The 21,577-nt window shown below is 40.4% G+C and overlaps 1 protein-coding gene and 1 non-coding gene across 2 annotated transcripts in view; one reads left to right on the top strand and one right to left on the bottom strand.

Moving 5' to 3' along the window:
* The window catches only part of sema3h (sema domain, immunoglobulin domain (Ig), short basic domain, secreted, (semaphorin) 3H), an 83,646-nt gene extending 67,227 nt beyond the window's left edge, over window positions 1-16,419 (top strand). The window contains exons 9-18 of the mRNA XM_054609010.1: window positions 7,109-7,178; window positions 10,213-10,357; window positions 10,479-10,568; window positions 10,798-10,927; window positions 11,047-11,135; window positions 11,979-12,020; window positions 12,665-12,822; window positions 13,285-13,346; window positions 13,779-13,921; window positions 14,385-16,419. Coding sequence (XP_054464985.1) covers window positions 7,109-7,178; window positions 10,213-10,357; window positions 10,479-10,568; window positions 10,798-10,927; window positions 11,047-11,135; window positions 11,979-12,020; window positions 12,665-12,822; window positions 13,285-13,346; window positions 13,779-13,921; window positions 14,385-14,840 — 1,385 coding nt within the window. The 3' untranslated portion in view covers window positions 14,841-16,419. The remainder of the gene's footprint in view (window positions 1-7,108; window positions 7,179-10,212; window positions 10,358-10,478; window positions 10,569-10,797; window positions 10,928-11,046; window positions 11,136-11,978; window positions 12,021-12,664; window positions 12,823-13,284; window positions 13,347-13,778; window positions 13,922-14,384) is intronic.
* Window positions 89-161, bottom strand: trnar-ccu (transfer RNA arginine (anticodon CCU)). Its single transcript has one exon. It is a non-coding gene; the product is annotated as a tRNA-Arg (tRNA).
* Window positions 16,420-21,577: the final 5,158 nt, after the last annotated feature.

The following is a 21,577-nucleotide window of genomic DNA, read 5'->3' as shown; positions in this document are numbered from 1 at the left end:
AAAAATAACCTAGCAGAGGATGGTTTCGATCCATCGACCTCTGGGTTATGGGCCCAGCACGCTTCCGCTGCGCCACTCTGCTGTTAATCACCCCAGATCGGACTTGAACCCACAATCCCTGGCTTAGGAGGCCAGTGCCTTGTCCATTAGGCCACTGGGGCTGCATTTGTTGATTCAAAGAGTCTTTGTTTGCATCACGTACTGTTGTTCCTCAAATCTTTTGTGTGGACTGACATACAATGAATGATTTTCCGCTGCGCCACTCTACTGTCAATCACCCCGAATGGGAGTCAAACCCACAATCACTCACTTTGGAGGCAAGACAACACAGTAGTCCACAGATGCCAATAAACAGCATTGAGTAAACATAGCAAAGCAAAGTACTGAAAATATGCGGACCATGAGACAAATGCATTAATCTAGCAAAGCAACAATGCTATAGTACTCAGAAGTGAAAATATAGGGAATATTAGATACATTTTTTTATTGTGAAGCAAAAATTATACCATAGTGCTGAGAAGTCTTTTTATCTTTGTATTTAGTCTATGTACACAAAACAGTTCTGACTTGTCAGGAGCATAACATTTTTAACCGGCATGCTTGTGGCCATGTTTTACATATCTGTCAAGGTTGCATACAAATGACTTGTTACTACACTTCAGCAGGACACACACATTCACACAAAACCACAAACCCATAAACAGGAGATTAACAGATCAGGTTAAGAATGCTGTCAGTGTTCTGTTCATGCCATGCTCCACCACACACACTACCAACAAATCCCCTACGCCTTGGCTCTTCTGCAGGTCCCTCATAGCAGCGGGGCAGTGGACATCAACTGGCCGTGTTTGTGTGTCTGCATGTGTGAAAGTAATAGAAATAATTAAAGTTGGTCGACCATTTCAAGTTATAGAATACATAAGAAAAACACAGCGTTAGTGTTATTATCTCTTTGTGTGTAGTTGCTGTAGCTGTGCCATAACAATGCTTTTACAGGTGAAAGATTTGGGTCAAATCCATCCTAAACTTAATCTCTGGGTCTCATAGTAATACATGAGCCTTGGGCGCTGTTGCTATAAGATGCCAGACAAATTGCAAATTATGTTTTACTAATGTTAGGACCGTCAGATCCAATTTGTTCTAACTCCCAACCCGTCAGATAATGCAGCTTGGCTCTTTTAAATGGAAGTAACAAGCGACGTATTTTGTTGTTTATAGTAATTTGGAGGACTTTTGATAGTGACCTGTTGTTCCTTTCATGTATTGTTGTAGTTGTTGACACACATATTTAAGATACTCAAACCCAGTTGGCTTTGTTTTGAACAGAGCATCTGGTCCTTGATCGCCATAGACTGACTAATTACACAGGATTGCTTTGAGTTAATTGTTCAGTTGTTTTTGTATCTAGAGTTGTAGAAGTTCACTGTCATGAGACTCACTGCAAATCATTTATTGTGGGAAATTATACGTCAATTTTCATTGAACTGTTTTATATTTAGCGATTTCCATCTCATGGAGGATGGACATTCCTCCTGCTGCCCATTCAAGCTGAAATAACTTCTCTTCTGTTTACTGCTGTGTGGTTGTAGTTGTTATGAAGGATAGTCATGCTATGAGGTTTCTCAAGCTGGAGGTGGATAGCCCTCTGTCGCTTGACTCAGTGTTATGTTATGGCACTAAAGACACTGAGTTTTTTTTAGGCATTTCGGTCTGTGTGAGAGATTCAATGTTCCAGACATAATACAGCACCCAAATCTTTGTGACTACATCATCAACTGCAAATGCTAGAATAGAATAGAAGGAGGGAGAGGAGCAAACAGGAAAGTATGAAGAAGGAAAGAGTATTTATGTTTGGAAAGACGTCACTGGAGCAGTCTGGGACTTGTTACATCTAATTAAAACGGTGGAGAGAATGAAAAGGAAGAAGATGAAGTATGTTTTATAGGTTAAAAAATATAAATATGACAAATGGAGTATAGTGACCTGAAAGTGACTCAAGGGAAGTCACAGATTAACCATGCAAAGAGGAATAAGATGACTAATTAGTGCAGAAATCCGGATAAGAGGGAATGAACAAAGTATGTTTTGAAGGTAAAAAAAGGTCCTCACTGATCATTGGCAGTACCTTTTTTTTTATCTTATATCTATCAACAGAGTAAGAGATTGGTGCTGATAGCAAGGAGTGTGAAATGAAAAGAAATGGTAGAAATGGATAGACAGAAAAGGAGGAGAAGGACAAAACTAGAGGGAAGAATCCGAGAGATGGGGAGGGTGATTTTATGAAGCAGGAGATACTACAGCCCAGGCAAAAGGCATTTTTTTTGTCTCGCAGGACACAGAGGGGGTGAGTGAGGTGAAGTGAAGCTAAAAGGGTGTGAGGGCTGGTGGGAGGGAGGCAGGAGAGTAGGACAAGAATGGGGTTAATAGGTGGTGTAGTGAGTGAAAAGGCAGGGAGGAGCAGACAACATGGAGGAGATGTTTCTTTAGGAGAGGCAGTGCCAGAAGTTAGAGTTTTATACATTGTACAATGTAAAGGAGATATATTTGAATTAATAACATACTCAATGTAAATGATTGGTTAAGCCATATTATTGATGCAAAATGGAAGTAGAGGCCATTCAATTGCCTAATGAACATTGTATATATATAGTAATAAATGTTATTGACCAGCATTTAGATTTGCTGGCCAATACCTCTTTATCCAGAAAAAAAATAGCATGAGACAAAAGGTATTCAGACAGTGACATTAGCCACAGAGATCTCAGTCTGGACATCATTGGTAAAATCTAGAGAGACATCAGGATTGGGATAATAACAGTAAATTGTGGGGTAAAAATGTGTCACAGAGAGAAAAGGTGCAGGGGCGGAAGGAATAAGGCCAATAGCTTACGGGGTTAAAGAACTAGACAAGATGGAGGCAGGGCTTTTATTGGCTATTTACTGTAAGATGGCGAGAAGGAAATGAAGACAGGGAGTGTTGTCAGAAAGATGACAAGGAGGAAAGGGAGGAGGTGTATGTTGGCATTCAGGGTGGCTGAACGGAGAGGGAGAGAATGACACAACAGCAGAGAAACAAGGAGGATAAGGGTGTTTGCCTGGGGGGCTATGGCCAAACAATTAGGAGGAGGAGAAGGAGGAGGAGGAAGATAGGGGCTGAGGCTGCAGGTCTACGGGCTAGACAAGACTATCTTCCCTCAGGGGATCACAGCAGCTTTTTGTTTAGAGAAGAAGACACAAGAACAATCCACCGGAGATAATAGGCCAGACAGACAGATGGATGGTTTGATCGAGGGATCGAGAAATAGCCAGAGGGAGGGAGGGGTGGAGACTGGGAGGGACGGCGATAGTTAGAAACAAAGAGAATGAGAGACACCCAGAGGGATACTGGGAAGTCCAGGAGGATTTGAGCAGAAAGGGACAAGGGTTGAGCACCGGATGCAAAGATAAGGAGAGAAAGAAAGGGTGAGAAGATGATTCAGAGGGTGAAAAACGAAAAGCAGATCAGATCAAGATTACTGTTTGTATAAGATGGTGGCCAGCTGTCTGACAGTGAAAGAGAAAGAAGATGTGGTTAAAAAGTGAAAAAAAGAAGGCATGATGATGATTCATGCAACTGACTAACATGATTAAAATGCTGTTTTTTACATATTTTATAACTCCTTCCTGCTTCAACTTGAAGCATGATCAAATGTTCACGTTGACTCACCTGTTCAGATAACTTGCAGACAGAAGCAGATTGGCTTCAAATTTCTTGCACTCAATGTTTGGAATGAATGTGTTTGTGTGTTTTGATTGTGTTTCTGTTAAAGATTAATGACATTAAAGTTACTACATTTAAATAAATCAAACAGACGGGAGATGTATAAGGCGAGATGGAACAGCACTAAATCAGGCGTGATTCGAACTTGTCACAAATGGATAAGAGTGAATTACTGCCAAGCTGAGCTGTAAATAACTGAGACGTCTTGTTCAAAGTCTGAAAAAGAAAAATGTTGTTCTGGCTGCTTCTTCCATTTTAACTTTGTTTTAATGTGAAACTGAAAGCACAGTGAGGCGCTGAGAAGAAAGAGACACTGACTCACTTTCAAGCAGAAGGCAGGGATTCAGAGTTTTTCCCTACAGGCTTTACCAAAGTTTATATTAAGTTTACACAGTACTTTTTCTATATTGAACTGAGTATATTAACTCTCACATGCTACTCTTTTATACCTGGCTTTAAAACGTCTTGTCATACACAGTAAATTTAGATTTCTCTTTCCCTTGCCAGCAAGTGATAGGTATTTATTTGCCATACTGGCAGCATTCATGGTAGTGTCAGTCGGTCGATTGGTCCACTTTGTTTACATTTATTATACCTAATACGCGGTATTCTGTGTAACGCTGCCCTCTGATTTCATCACCTCTGGATTAGTAGTTTAGTCATTAAGAAACACCTGGTTTGTAAACTTTTATATTTATATTCTACATTGCTCTGTTTACAATGGCAAAGCAATAAAAAAATGCAGTGATTCAACTGACAAAATGTGTGTCGACTCAGGGGCTTCTCAACTACCTTCGTGGCTAGAAGTCTTTTGATCTGCAAGTTATCAAATCAGGTCTCACTTAGCTGTAATGCAATTCTGGGAATTAAGTGTTCTTTAAATGTAAACATGTCTGTCCTGCTTGAATCTTCGCGTGAGCTTAGGTCCCAGTTTACTGTAACATATATATGTCTAAAGTGGCATCAACTTCGTTCCTTGTTTTCTTGTTCTACACTTCTGCACATGAAGGTATATTTACCATTTTCACAACTCTGCAACCTGCAGACTCACTGCAAATGTGGGCAAATATTTCTCTGACCACCTATGTGGATGTGATTTGGATGTTTAGAGTGCATATTTGGGTGCACTTACAAACGGATTTATCAGGAGGATTTTTCAGACCCAATGCGGACAAGGGAGTCTGTATTTCATCTGTACAGTAATGACACCCACAGGCTGGCTGTGTGGCTATAAAACTCAGTCCTTCAGGTTTTGATGTAAATCTATGATGCCCTTCTTTTGACTCTGGTTCATCCCTCCCTTAAAAAAAACTTTGACGCGCTTTGGATGAAAGGGTTCACCAAAGAGTAATATATATCATCCAGAGTAATAAAGCAAAACTGCCATAAAGGAAATATGATAACGTTTTTGAAGAAAGGAGATGAAAAGGGAGGGGATTTTTTACAAGATGTGACCTAGCTGGAAATGCAAAAAAAAATGGAGGGATGATATACAGTGAGTATAAATATGGAGCAATAAAGGAAAGGAACAGAAGTAAAGAGAAAGATAACTGTACAAATGAGACCTCTGCTTGTCATTTAAAAGCAGGAGAAGCGCTAAAGAAAACTTAATAATGAAGGAGTGATACATTAAATAAGGAATGGAGGGAGTGAGCAGGGTGTACACTGCAGGCTGCAGACTACCCATTTATATTCCTCTCAGCTCTGCCCCAAGGGGCCTGCTGATTGTATGTGTGTCTATAGGTACAGTATCAGCATGTGTTCGACTCTGTGCTTTTGTCCCTGCAATTTGGTGTGTGTGTGTGTCCATGCATATGTCCATAGGTGCTCTTATTTCTCTTTGTATTGCCCTGTATGTGGCAAGTGTGTGTGTGTGTGTGTGTGTGTGTGTGTGTGTGTGTGTGTGTGTGTGTGTGGTGTGTGTGTGTGTGTGTGTGTGTGTGTGTGTGTGTGTGTGTGGGTGTATGATGAGATGAGATAGAGCTCCTGCAGGGCTGTAGTTCCATGGAGGCCATCTGAAGTTGCAGGAACGTCAGGAATGTGGGAACAGTGATATGCTTCGCTGTCTCCGTCACCGCAACAACATCTTTGCCTCATCGTAGGAGAGCAAAGGAGAGTAGAGAAGGAGAGGAAACAAGGAGTTGAAGATAAAGGCAGAGACACGTAGAGCACATCCAAACCTTGTTGTGAATATGCTGTTTCAACCATTGTTGCTACAAAGGTCGCCAAACTCTTTGTATCTCAACATCAACCTGAGTACTTTCCGGGTAAAACCTCGTTATAGAGTTTCTAAGACTTTTAAAGTTATTTGTCCCACCGTACCCTGGGAGCCGAGTTAAGTCATGTATTTATAGAATATCACAGCATGCCACACAGAAAACAAAGGACTCTGTTCTGCCACGATGATGAAAACATTCCCAACTCTTATCTGAGACAAGACAAGTGCAAAATAGAAAATAAAAGATTGTGATTTATTGTGATTTTAATAAACAGTGAAATGCAAGGAGTTGACTGTGCTTTGACAGCAGACAACTGAATTATACAACGATGAGCAACACTAGAAATATGGGGACAAAAATGTTGATAACGTGATTGACATTTTGAGACCATGCAGTAGTGAAATGTCTTTTAAAATTCATCACAATTTGTCAAGGTTGGACCAGCAGTGTCAGATATGTCACACTAAGCTGTGCTGTGATTATAGGGCATCTATTTGACCACTCAGTGTGTATTGTGAGGATGACTGGATTTATGGACTAGTTTTGTGTCAATTAACTGGAAGGAAAGGAGTAAGCCAAAAGTCAGGAATACCCACACCCCATTGAATTTTGTAAACAAATGCCAATCGGCCAATCGGTGTATTTTCTCAAATGTTATAACACCATTTAAAAATGCGGGTGTCTTAAGACCAACAGATGGAGAAAGCAAAAACCCCCACTCCACCTGATAACGCTGTATGAGACACAGCAGTCGGAGTGAGAAAAATGTACCAGATGTTGTGATCCACTGTGTTTAAAACGGAGAATGAAGACTGAGGTGTGGTGTTAGTGTGTGTGACAGCAGGTGTTCTCCTGTGGCGCTCTGCTCTCCCATTGTGGCTGTTTATTAATGGCTACAGATTCATTGGAAGCAGCTAGTCAGCCATGCTGCCAGCATGCCCGACGCTATTAGTCACACAGTCACACTGATAGCTGCACAAACACACATGCAGGTACAACACTAAAAAAGATCTCCATTAGTGCAGACACTGTTATGGTTTTCACTCTGGCTTGAATAACGTTTTACCTTTTTGCTTCCCTCCCCTCCTTTTCCTGATTACGCCCTCCTTTCCTTGTTCCCTCAATGCAGAAGACATCTTTATCCTCCAGGCGAAAGACAAGAAGAACCCTCTCATCTACGGCCTGTTTACCACCTCTAGGTATGTGCCTCTGCAGAGCAGAAAACAAGGGAATATACTTAAGTAACTTGAAATGGCAATTTGTAATCTGTGCACCCTTGTTTAAGAGTTAAAAGTAGCAGTATGAAGGTGGGTAGGAGGCACTGGGAGTGTCTTTAATTTCCACTGGGTGGAGAGTTTTCATTCCTTTAGAGTTCGCTCACAGTAGAGTCATTGGTATTGATTAATAACCCCTGCATATATCAGCTTTTTGGTGTAGCAGTGCAGAACAGCAAACACCTTCTTCCTTTGAGTGGGAAGGAAACAACTCTAGATTTCAATAGAGTGAAAAAGGTAGAGAAGGCGTTTAATTTCCTGCTAAAGGCCTCGTAGGTGTAAATGTGACAAAATTTATACTACATTCATTTCATCACATTCATGGAAAAAATTGGTTATTTTGAAATAAAATCAAAAGCTGATTGAAAATCTAACTTCTTCGTAAAAGCTGCATTGGGCAACTTTGCTTTCTGGTGTCCCAAAGTAGCAGCGTTAGGTACAGTACGTTTTTAAATGAGGAACTAGGATAGCTACATTTTCCCAACACTGACATGGAACCTGTTCATTAATCCACGACAGAAAAATGTATCTTTTAGGTTAAATACTAGGGCTTTATGAAATGACAACTAAAGACTAAAGATTTTTACGATTCATTTTTCCTTCCAGATACTGATTGTGATACCTGACTTTGTGGTTTTTTTTGTCGAAAAAGAGTAACACCACTGTCACAAACATCATTTTAACCATCTCAAAGTCAGTGTAAACCACCAATAATTGGAAATGTCATTGTTTTACTTTTTTATTGTCAGCTATAGTGGAAGTTTGCATAAAACACCTGTTCCCCTATTGAGGTCCAGGGGATGAGGGGAGTAACAATTTAAAATAACCCAGGGAACAAGAATCAAGGGCAAAACGTGAGTAAACAAAAAATTGGAATTTATTAATTAACAACAAAATGCTTTCTTAAAAAGGAAAGCGATAATTTCTAAAGAACTTAAACTCCAAAGATCATCAAAATCATACACTAAACAAGCCCACACAGCTTGAGCAAGGAAGAGCGCAAGGTCACACTAGACACACACAGTTAGCAGCTTCTACTTGGTCGACTGGCACCTCTCTGCTTGCTTCTCTCGGCCTCTTAACCACCATGGCCCCTGATTATGGATTGAGAACAGCTGCTAGGCAGGGAAAAGGGCGGCACCTGTGTGGACAACCAGGACAGAGCAGAGAGAGCAGAGGGCAGGTACGTAACAACACCTAACATTTCAATTGGTAGGGAATAATGGGGATCAATGAGCAAGGGAAATAAAGACATGATTCAACAATCAGTCAACTATAGTCAAGACTTGACCAATCAGATTCGACTCTGTAAATTCGTAGTCGGGAGCACACATAATATACTAAAACATAAGCACTGGCTGTAGTAAAGTCGGGGGAAAGATAAAGTGAGGACAAGCCAGAACAAATGGCCAAGTGCGCAACAAACTGCAGTTTCTCATTTCCTCCAAACTTGCCGACGGCACCACATGCTCTGAAAATAACCCAGTTTCCGAGGCGGACGGCAGAGCTGTACAGTAGCAGCAGATGTATGACGACATTTGGCATGGCGGAGCAGGGAGTAGGTCTGGTTCTGGGTTTTGGAAAGTGTCTGGAGTCTCAGTGGGGAACACACAGAAATCTAAAGCATCACCCAGGGTGGGGTCCCAACCACAGAACTGCTGGGAGCAGAAAGGTCATTCCCTCTGAATGGAAACTTCTCTCACTGGTTCACTCATGAATGCACACACAGGCTTTTTTGTCCCGTGTGATGAAGTGGAGAGCATAGGCTGTGGATCTGTCCGCTTCTAGTTGCTTCTATCATTTAGTCTTTCATTTGATCATTTCCTAATTCAATTATCCATCCTATCACAACCAATATAGAGATATATTATAGATAGAGAGATTTTTTGGTACAGTGGTGTTTTGGAGAAGCAGGTGTTCATTAATTTGTTGATTTGCTAATTTGTTTACATTCAGTCATTCATGTTCATTTATTAAATGATTTGCTTATTCATATATACATCCTTTCATATGTTTGTTTGTTAAGGCATGTCATCTAAGACTGGTCAAATTAATAAAACAAAATTGAAAAATGTGAGGAATTGAAATTTTGATTTAGCAGCTGAATTCTTGAACTATTCCTGTCCACATGTTTGGATTCTCACCCATCATTTATGCCATCTCGGACACCAGTAATGATATTTCTATTAATAACAATTGAAGCATCTTGCTGCAGGAGTTCAGTGTTTTCTGATTGGTTTTCTGGTGGCTTTCCTTTATCAATTCACTTCACATACAAATTCACCCAGGGTAACGGGGTTTTAAGCTCATGTTGAGGGAATTTATCCTTTTCTGGAGTGCCATTTAGCATCACACTGAACTCCATCCCAGCTACAGTGACTCTTACCTATTTCTAGGTAAGAGTCACTGTAGCTGGGATGTGTGACCTCTGACCTTAGTGGAGAAAAGAGAACTTCCCTCATGAGAAAATGTATACCAAACATTTGCGTGTGTTATCCATCTGAGCTGCAGGAAACCACCCTGATGCATCACAACATTGCATTTCTATCAATTTTGTTTCTAGGAGCTTTGCTCGTCAAACTCAACAGGAATCTGTAATTCAGATACAGTCAGCCTAAATCTTGACCACGATCTTAACTGCAGTGGCTGGGATGTGTTGTGGTGGGGGGACTGATGTGCTGAAACCAGCAAATTCATCCAAGCTGGACTTTGGGTTGGACTACATTCAGTGAATTTATGCATTTAAGCTGAAAAGCCACAATGACTCACATCTCTTTATACTGTACATGCATACAGCACATCACTTTCTTATTTTATTTACTGCTTTAAGACCATTGCAGCTCATCAAAGACATCCTCAGGTTATGTTTTGATTCAAGCACGCCGGAGGAATAACGGATGGAAAGACTTTCTGAGTCTGTGATGAATGAGACTCTCCTTTCTTTCTGGTCTATTCATAGTGATATCCTGAACGGCTCAGCAGTGTGCGTCTACCGAATGGAAGATGTGGTTCGAGCTTTCAAGGGAAACTTCCTTCATAAGGAGGGACCTCAGTATAAGTGGGCCGAGTTCACAGGCAAGGTGCCTTACCCGCGACCAGGAACTGTGAGTTACTCAGACAACTGTTTTGAAGTTGAATTGAATTACATTCAGTCTCTTCCAGACATTCAGATCCTTTTCTTTCCTCTCTATTTCTTTATTCCTCCCCTTTCTCTCTCTCATTCAGTGCCCCAGCAGCACGTATGGAAGTTACAGCTCTACCAGAGAATATCCTGACGACGTCATCTTCTTCAGCAGGACTCACCCGCTGCTGCAGGTTCAGCTGATATTTCACTTTTTAAAATTACACCAATCTAATTAATTAGACTGTAGTCTATCTTAGGGTAGGGTCAAGCATACTTTAGCTCTATTTTTGTCCTAGTTCTTAAGTGAGATAAAGAAATTAAAGAAGCCAACAGTCCAACGCTGATGAACATGCTTAAACAAAAAAACAAGAAATGAATCGAATTGTTCATAAACATGACACAATTGTCACACTGTTTTAGGAAAATGTGCTGCCGCTGGGAGAGCGCCCCCTACTGGTCAGAGTGGGTGTTCACTATAAATTCAGCAAACTGCTTGTGGACAGAGTGGAGGCCGTGGACAGCACCTATGATGTCCTGTTCATCGGCACAGGTAGATAATGTGCACTGCACATTTTCTTTAAGTTTTAGCTTGTAGGATTGTGTGCTTTGCATTTTAACCCATTTTGGGGGGTTTTCTCGCAATAAACGTTTATTTTTTTAATTCTGCAGACTCAGGCCTTGTGCTGAAGGCCATCCATTTGCCCAGAGAACACGGGCAGAGTCAGGAGGTCACTCTGGAACAGCTGCAGGTCTTTAAGGTACAGCAAACTCTTTGTGTACAAAAACACATTGTAATCTACATACCAAGGATTTTTTCATGTTTGACCATATTTATTATATATTATTGACTATTGTGTACTGTGAGTTTAAACGGTCTGCCTACTGTTCATACAATATTGAAATGAATGGAAACCAGTAGCTTAAACAATCTGGAGCACTACAGCATGCACTGCTGACATTGTAAATTGTCATCAATTATGTCATGCATGCAATATTTAAAAAGATTCAACTGGCAGAAACACTGGTATACCCCTTTAAATGTAAATACATAGAGGAAATAGCATTATCAAATCTCCTATTGTGCTGTATATTGTGTTTCCCCAGCCATGTTCCTAACACAAAGACATGTACTGTTTACCATTCACATTAAAAGTAGCAAAGTCTTTGATCCAAAATGCACTTTGCATAACTACTACAGCCGAACATAATGTAACATCATGTCAGACTGTAAAAGACTCCATATTAATTCCACTAGAGGCTCAAGTTCAAGTAAAAACTCTTTACAGATGTTGTTGAGATTCTTTGTCTGAGTCAAGTTTGAGTTTGTTGTTTCTGCTCTGTGCTTTGTGTAACCCCTTTAAAGATGACCAGACTATGAGATGAGTTCTCTAAATTATTTTACACTGTTTACAATTATTGTGGTTTTCAGCATAACCCAAAGAGTTTCAGACAAATTCCAATTGTTTTTCCTTAACAATTAGTTCAATATGTTAGTTGACCGTTTCTTTTATCTAGCTGTCTGTCTGTCTATCTAGTGCAACAATTCCTTTATTTAGTTTGTATCAATTTTAAACTTGATTTCTTCTCTCTGTTTCTCACAGCACAAATCACCTGTGACAGCCATGACACTCTCAAAGAAAAAGGTAACAGATGAGAGAGAGAAACAGAAACTCACTTTCAAACTTTCAAACTCCCCTACACACACACGAACGAGCACAACATCACACTTATCACTCATCTCTCCACCTTGTATCTCCAAGGACAGCTTCATCACCAGTTGCTATGGTTACCCTACCTCAGTCGGTGCAGTAATGAAAATATGTCACACACACACACACACACACACACACACACACACACACACACACACACACACACACACACACACACACACACACACACACACACATACACTTTGCATTATTAAAGTAGTCTAGGTTTCATGAAATAAAAATCTGAAGCTGGTACACACAAATCAAGTTTATAAAAAGCATCACCATGTATCGCTTTCTGTCTTTGTCTCACACACACTCACACACACACACACACACACACCTACACACACAGACACGCACACACACACACTCACTCCCTGTGACCACACAGTGAAATTGCTACAGTGTGTGTTGCATGTGTGAATCAGAGAGTGAAGACGTATCTGCTTTAGTGGTTGACTGTCAATGTGTCTCACTGTTGTTGTGGAGCAAATAGATAGCCTCCTTCATTATGACTCTTCCTCTTCCCTTACCATTTTTTTACTCTGCCTCCTCATTTCCTCCTCCTCCAGCAGTGGTTGTTTGTGGGCTCCAGGGAGGGTGTGTCCCAGCTGGCGCTATACCAGTGTGAGCTGTACGGTCAGGCATGTGCTGAGTGCTGCCTAGCCAGAGATCCCTACTGCACCTGGGACGGACACGCCTGCAGCCCCTACATGCCCACCGTACGCAGGTAGGCATGCCGAATTAGATGTGTTCATCCAAACAACACTAATGACTGAATAGCAAAGGAAAAACACATCGAATCAATTTTCTCAAAACGAATCTAAACCACATTTGTTGAAATGTTGATGTGGCTCAAATAACTTCTGAACTCAAATCTTTCTGATTAAATAAAAACAAAAATGTCCTTTTGACCAAAACCCTTGCAAATCATGACAAATAGATATATTTTAAATAAACTTGCAGATGTTTATGGTGACGCCCTTCCTTTTCCTATAGTCCCACCATCAGCCAAAATTATAGATTCTCCCAAGTGGATTTGACCTTATTATTAATATGTCTGTATTGTCAGTGTTTTGTTTGTCAAGCCAAACACTTGCACATTGCAGGGTGTAATGGACATTGCAGCTTCTTGGGTGATAAGCAGGTTGTAATTCTTTGTTTCTGTAATTTGATGACTTCTTCTCCACAGAAGGAACGCTCGTCACTTAGGGGAGGATGAGGATCCACTTACTCAGTGTGTCAGACAGGGAGGTAAGGAGATCATTTATGTTTTAGTATTGGTTCATTCATCAATCATACAGTCACAGTGGTGTAACCTTTGGCAGGTAATTGTTGAGCTTTGCAGTTATAATGCCTGTGTTACAGTAAGATACATTTAGATTAAACTAGTAACAGGAGTCAGATTTATTTATATGGCCCAAAATAACACATTTATTATTTAATATATATGATCAGGTAGCTTTACAATCTGCACATCAAACCACCCCCCTCCATCCTTAGAACTTCCAGATAAACTCCAACACACACTGAAAATAAATGCAATGTAAATGTATTTTGTCAAATAGGCAGAAATATAGTAGTGATAAAAGCAGTTCTCTGCTAAACAAAATGAAGATAACAGAATTATAATGGAACAAAAAACAGGTCTCTAACCAGTCACATCTTTATCTCGTTGTCACTTAGCGGGGCTGCAGGTGGAGGCAGAACAGAGGACGATGGTGGTTGCCGAGGGCAACAGCACCTACCTGGAGTGTCTGCCCCGATCCAGACACGCTGCCGTTACCTGGTACAAACAGGCTGGAGAGAACAGTCCTGAACTCAACCAGGTACCCTCCCATACACACACACACACACACACACACACACACACACACACACACACACACACACACACACACACACACACACACACACACACACACACACACACACACATTTTACTCAAATACTTTCATTTATGTTCTCATTTTATTTTTTTTAAGAACATAAATACTGGAGGACAAACTTGTCCAGTATTCTCTCAAGTTTTCCATTACCACACATCTACTTTATTATCTAAGAATGCATGTAGCATCACTTTCTTCAAATACAGCGACTGCAAATAAATTCAAAAGACCGAGCAGAGTACCTTGCAAGTGTATAACTTTTGTTTTGGGCATCAGTGTCATAGACAAGCCTCTCATCACTCATTTTTGACATTAGACATGACACATGACACATGCCAAATACACAAAAACATAAGTACCTAGCATACATGTGAGCTCTCTCTCTCTTTCTTTCTCTCTCCAGGTGGTAACAGGTGACCAGCTAGTGGTGATCGAGCGGGGTGTTCTGATTCGTCAAGCTGAGCTGTCTCATGGTGGCGTCTACCACTGCCAGGTGGAGGAGCACGGCTACCACTGGAACGCCGTCACTGTCCGCCTCGCTGTCTGGAGCCCCTCAGCCAATCGCCTACTTGCTTCCTGGTCCGCCCCGTCTTATCAGAGCGCAGGATCTCAGCCCTGGTACGAGGACGTGATGGCGCTGATTCACCCTGGAAACCTCGGCCAGCACTGCAGGGCCCTAGGATACCGCCCCCCACGCAACCACCGTCGCCATGGTGATATCATGGTGGAGCCTAACAAGGAGAAAGAGAAGGTGGAGAGGCACAAGCACGGGGGAGGAAGAGGAGGAGGGGGAGGAGGAAGAGCAGCAGGGAGGAAGAGCAGGAGCAAGCCACAGCTGAGGGCACCGAGGAGCGCTTGAATGTGTCGCGGAACAGGAGGGCAAATTTTCAGTGACTTAAACACACACACCCACACACACATTTATGTTAACGTCCACATTAAGACACACACATGTACACGCACACACACTTAACTTATACACTGAGACACACACATACTGTATGTACAGAGACTATGACATGCGCATGCACTTATCTACAAACAAAAAAGGCATCCTTTCATTATAGTGAGAGACTTTCAAACTAAGCTACACATAAACAAACTGAAGTATGTACAGGAGGACGTGAACAAAAAAGACAAAAGACTTGTGAATAACAAGTCGAACACCTTCGGCTGCGTAGTATGTTGAATGCAGAATGAACGGCATGTCAAGATCACTCAGTTTAACTGTCACGGTGTCGTGACAAGGACATGCGGAAGGATACTTTGGATTTCGAGTTTCTAGAGAAAGAAAAAGAAAATTTGAAGGTAGATATTCAGCATTTGAAAAATCATCCAACCCCTCTGAAATTAGTGCTGCCATAAAGGACCATACTGGCGGCTTTGCCTGTTTTTGCCCATTGATTATAAAACACACTGCCAATTATTCTCTAAAGCAGAACAGATGTGTTTAGATTGATTTCGTATCTTCCAGGCAGACACTGGTTTCCATTAAATCCAGTACGCTTTGAAAACCTTCTTATAGAAACATCCAAAATGCTTCAGAATTCAGAGGTATGTTATCGCAGATGCAAACCGCACAGCCAGTCTTTCGCTTTTATAGAATTGACTGCTCAAAAGATTTTGATTGATTCAGTGGAAGGTCAAAGCAAAAGACGAACAAGAAAACATGGCTGCAGTTCACTTTCGGAGTATCCTTGAACACATCAGCAGAGTAAAACAGTTAGTGTTTTCAGCATAACAGCTAAACTAAGACTTATAGGAGAAGATAAAAGAGAGTGTTTTTTGGAAAATAATCAGTGAAAGTTTAAGGGATTTGAGAAGATAATTGTTAACTTTAGGTTGTGAATAGCAGTAATAGCACTGATGAGTAGTATACTTCCTTCTCCCCTAATGGATATATGCCAACACTTCCACCAACTGTGTGAGTTTTGCTGGTTTATTCAGATTGGTGGTCTCTGAATGCAAAATGACTGACCATGACCACAGAGATGAAAGGCAGAGAGAAGCAGAGCGACAGCTTTGATGAGGTTACAGATCTACTTTCCCAGGATGTTGCAGCGTACTGACACACTGCAGGAGATGTTTCCATTATATTCTCCTCAAGGTTCAGAAATGTTAGCTGGTAATGTACACAGACAAATCTGGAACTGAAAAAGTAACAGAGAGCCTAGTATATGTTTAGGAACAGAAATGAAGACACAGAGGATCTGGTGTGTTATATAAGGTCGGAAATATTCCTTGTCTGGGTTGGTTTAGTTTGCCTGAAGTCCTACATAAGAACGGTGTACAGATTTAGGAATTAATGTTTATTGTTAGGTAGAAAAAAAGAAACATCTGCGCATCAACACTAATAAAAACTTCAGTTTTTGCGTCATAAGTTTCTGGGAAAAGAAATGTTTAGCTGCTATTAGATGAGGTACAATCAAGCCTCTCCTCTGTCTTCTTCCTGACATTCATTATTGAATCTGTTTAAATAGTTTTATTGATTACTACATTACGACATTTTTGGAAAAACACAGATATTTGAATTGGTAGTATTTCAAATCATATTTCTTGCAAGTGGAGACTGAAGTTTTAGAGCCTCTGTGTGTATTGGACAGACAATTATTTTACTTTAACTTTGATCATGTCTGTTAAAACAAACTACTTAACTGTGTAGAATATCAAGATGCTTTAGACATGGACAAGAGGCCTGAAGTATGAACTGAACCTGTACAGATCATGCATGTTTTTCAACCTACGGTTCACCACCCTAAATGGGCCATTGGTGACTTTTAGTGGTAATGACATCTGGCTGTAAATTATGAGGCAGGCCCGATGTATAATAAAGAAGCCTTTAGTACAACGTTGGAACTTGAGAAAGTGCTTAACAGGACTGGCGTCAAGTGGACTCTGGCGTGTGGGACTTCAGTGACTTTGCAAGGCAGTAAATTGTGATTTGCTCTTAATGTTAAATCAACTGAACTTGTTCCACTTCTATTTGACTTTATTCTCAGTGATATTTATTGTTTAGTCTGGAGTGAAACTGCTTGTTTCAGGAGTTGGGAGTTTTTTGGGGAATACCTCAAGCTCCCAAAATCACCAATTCAACCTTGATGTCTCACAAACTGGATCTTATTTAACGTTTGTGTTGATTTGTCTTTGTATGTATGTACTGTATTTTTGTGTCCCCAAACATGAAGTCTGCACAGTACTTTCCTTTCTTTTTTTTGTTTTTCAAGATTTCCAAATGTTAACAACTTCTGTTGATGCACCTTCCCACTCCCACCTTTTGAAATTTAGATCAGTCCTGCCAGCAATCATTGTTATTTTTTGAGAGCCAACAGTGCTGTAGTTTACACAGATAATGGACAGGGGGAAGGAGAAAGCCAGATAGACTCTCTAAATTAAAACTTAAGTTTATTTTATATGGTTTACTGGACGATGCATTTACATGCATGGATTTGGCCAATAATAACAGTCTCTCATATTTCAGATATTTCATTTCATTCCACAATGATGTTGCTGAACATGCAAGTTTAGATAAAGTAGAGTAAATACACCCTGCTGGGTCTTGTAGGATCCAAATCCCTTTGCATTGCTGGTTGTATATATTTCTGCATTTCTGGGTGTATGTGCTTGTACATTATCCATCTTTGTGTGTTTGAGATGAGTGGGATCACAGTGAGAAGAGTTGAATCTAAGGTTCAGAGGCCAAGCCAGTAAATCTACCAAACTCAGCAATGGATCGTGGACACTTTTGATGCCGTAAGAAAAATAAACCAGACCGATACAGAGCAGAGAGCCCGCAGAAAATGAACATGGGCTTGGCTCCTTGGCTTTGGCCACATGAAAGAGCTAACCAGCGCTGAGCTACATCTGAATGTGTGTTTGAGTAAAGAGAGAGAGAGTTTTTATGGGAGTGTGTTGAATGTTGAAAGGATACAAGTGTTTGGTACAGCCACGCCTCAGAAAGGAAAGGGTGTGAGGGGGAGTGAGACGCTGGCAGTATGATCCAAATGAAATCAGGATTTGGTCTGTTCTCAAACTGCTGTCAAATATGACCTTTAGGTTACGACACGCAAACATACGGTATGACAAATAGCCACTGGCACACTGACTGGGCTGCTGAATGCTAACACAATAATCATTGTTACATTTTTGTTGTCATATCTTGAACCTCAACATTTAAAGTACACAAGTAAACACAATTAAGTACCGAGAATCAGCGTCCCCCTCAAAACTCCCTCCTTGCTAGCTTCTGCTGTACACTAGCATCTTTAGCTAAACGAGCTCCTAGATAGCAGCTTTTCTGAAAAACATGATACTGGTGTTTTCCATTCAAGATAAAGGGCTAGTGTAATAAAACATGAATACTGTGTTACTTTAACCAAGATAATGGAAGGTACTTTGTTATCCTATCAAGTCCTAGCCATTAGCTAATAGAGAAAGCCTAAAGGAAGCACCGTAATAATAACAGAATAATGTCTTCGTTCAAATGTTGAGGACTACACTAGCTATTGTACCGTCCAGTTCAGCTGTAAATACAAAGCTAGCCTCATGGAATAGTTTAACATTCTGGGAAATATAGTTTAAGATGAATAGATTGATGATATTCTCATGTCAGCGAAGCGAGCGCCAGCAGCAGCTAGCTCGTCATACACAATGGCGGAGGCTAGGAAGGAGAGACTCACAGATTACAGTTCTCTATATGCCACGTGACTGACCAGCTTTCAGGCACCATTGTGTTGGCAAATGAAAAAAGCAGGCTGTGCAAAAATGTTGACACATTCTGCGAGCCAGACGTTCCCATTAGGCAAACATCGCCAAATGTGACGCTTGTTTTCGGGCTTAAAGCAAATTTTGCTTTTGAGAAGATGCCAAATTTGATTTCATTTAGAGCATGCTGCCTGAGTAAGAGTTTCTTTTTGGTCCCGGCTCTCACATAAATTCAACAACTTAAAGAATATGAAAATAATAAAGCTCGTAGGGTCTCTGGCTTGTGAATGCTGTGTGCATATGAGCGTGCAATGTCTGTATATGTGTGTCCAACACCACACCAAGACATTTTCATGGCGAAGCATTGCGTCCATTGTGTTTCCCTCAGGCATTGGTGATGAGCTGCTCCTCGTTCATTACAACGGCCTCTTGTGTTTTACTCTTTTTTACTGTAATTACATCTCGGTGTCAATATTCGTCTCTTGTGATTATCCTGAACGACTTCTGTGCAGACAGAATAAAATTGTCTCCAACTGATCTCCTCTCATGTGCCCAGACTTTTTTTGTTCTTGTATATATGTATAAAGGTCTGCTTTCAATTGAGTATGTTTGTGTTTTGTGGTTTATTGTACCAATAAAAAAATGTACACAGATACTGAACCACACAGAATCACGTATATACACTAGATACAACATCTAAATTTACAAAAACACAAGGTTCTTATTTGGATTATTTATGTATTGTCATCATTGTTGAAAACCCATCAACAAACATCACTTTTTTGCGCACAAGCGTGAAAATGATCCTATCCTCTGAAGGGCAAATTAGAATTAGTCTAAAAGCCAAATTTTTCTATTAGCTTTTTTTTACATTTTACTGTTTTTACTGTTGAGTCATGAGGCTTTGTGCTTTTAAACAATGTAACAGCTCACATAATAAACGTTTCTTTTTTAAGCCGCATATGCACACAAAGTTTTGGACACAAATCCTTGCACAGTTATTTTACAGGGATTCATTACATTCCAGTGACGTTGTTTCAAAGGCACACTGTCCATCACTTTGTTCACTCCAAAATGTAACATACCATACAACACCAAACCACCATCCACCCCTGCCAAAGTGACCACGTATAGTACTTTCCCATTTGATGTTCAACAACTGGTATGTTCTGCTGAGCACTCTTCTGGGTGAAAGATGCGTTCCAATCGAGCTGCATAACAAACCTTCCCTTCAGTTGATTAACAGTTTCCAAACCCTTGTGGTGGTATCGAGGGGTCAGCAGTACATCATTGTTTTCTGCTGTTTGTTTATAATATTATCCACGCACGCTACTTTTGAAACTTGACTGTCTCTGGTCAACTATGTGCAACTGTGGCTTTATATTTAATTTACTGCCGGGCTTCACTTTGGAATCATGGATAGGAATCTCCTTGAGGAAATTATTGGACTGAGCCCCAGTTTGAGAAACAGGATATCACAGAAAAACAGAAAACTATGCATTAAAAATAAATTAGTTTATTGCAGCGCTGTATTTTGTTAGGAATGAGACATTCTTTCCTCACTGCATCTTACAAGCCTCTACTGTAAGTAGTATAGATGTGATACCATACCTACAGTATCTTGTACAGACTTTCATTTGTATAACCAAAACATAAGATCTAGCCTCGCAAACTAGATCCCATTCGATAAATACATTTTTTAACTAATTTGTGTCAATTTACCCTTTGAGGCCATGATGAAAAGGCTAGGAGAAGATTTTTACAAAATGCTATTTTTGTTTTGGTATGTGAGCAATGGAAACTTATTGCTGATTAGTCGCCATTCATCTTTTCACATGTTTATCACAGATACTTAGACAGAAACATTTAGATTTTGGTTTGTGTACAGAAAGGTAATTTTAGTTTCTCTTCACCAACCTGGCTCCACACATGATCAGTACTAGGAGAGTTTGCTTACCTTCAGAGCTGCTACATGTTTTCTTGACTCTTGTCGGGCAGTGTCGGTCGGTCAGTTTGCCACCTTGGTCTAGACTGAAATATCTGAACAAATGCTAGATCGATTGGCATGACCTTTGGTACAGACATAAATGTAGCTGGGAACAATTACAAAGCAAGGCTTGTCAGTGCCAATTTGACAGCAATCCAAACCAACAATTTCAGCAGTTGCCTCCAGACGTGTATTCCTGTGAAAAAATTGATAGATTCACAACAATTAGATTTTACAGGCATGGTGAATAAGAATTGATTTATATTTATTGGCATTTTCTTTTCGCTCCAAAGGACTCAATAAAAACCTACAGCATGGCTGGAATTTGCCCAAAAAGCACTTCAGCATAGGAAACAAGCAGTTAGGAGGAGACACTTTTGGCATTTGTCACACAGATGACTCATTTACTCATATGACTTTTTTCCCCCATTGCTCAGTCGACTCATAAAAGTCCCTCTTCACTGTAATGAGAGTTTTTAGCACTTCACCACAGTATCCCTTTCAGTGTAGTTCTCCTGCTGGATGAAACTGTCTGCTCATGCTTAAGATTTAATTTTACAGCTAACTGCCCCTGAAGGTTTTCTTTGAATCTCAGATTAATTCCACTGGACATTTAAGGACTTCAATGTGGCTGAATATGCACATATTTCCACAGACGTCTTTATTTGATTGTGTCCTTTCCTCTGACGCAACCACGAGATCTTCCGGTTGAGCATTCTTGATGAATAAATTTTCTTCTACACTAGCTCCATCAACCTTTCAAAGAGTCATTGAAATTTCCTTTTAAAATCGACAATTTCACCCTTGACACAATAATAATAGAATGTAATGATCATGAAATATAAATGCTTAAAACGATTTTCTTGATTTTAGAAAACATCTTTGGTACACTGTCCTAGTGCTTACAC

Source organism: Anoplopoma fimbria, chromosome 12, assembly GCF_027596085.1.
Source record: "Anoplopoma fimbria isolate UVic2021 breed Golden Eagle Sablefish chromosome 12, Afim_UVic_2022, whole genome shotgun sequence".
Taxonomy (NCBI): Eukaryota; Metazoa; Chordata; class Actinopteri; order Perciformes; family Anoplopomatidae; genus Anoplopoma; species Anoplopoma fimbria.
The sequence above is the reverse complement of the archived record's forward strand: the minus strand, read 5'-3'. Positions and strand labels throughout refer to the sequence as shown.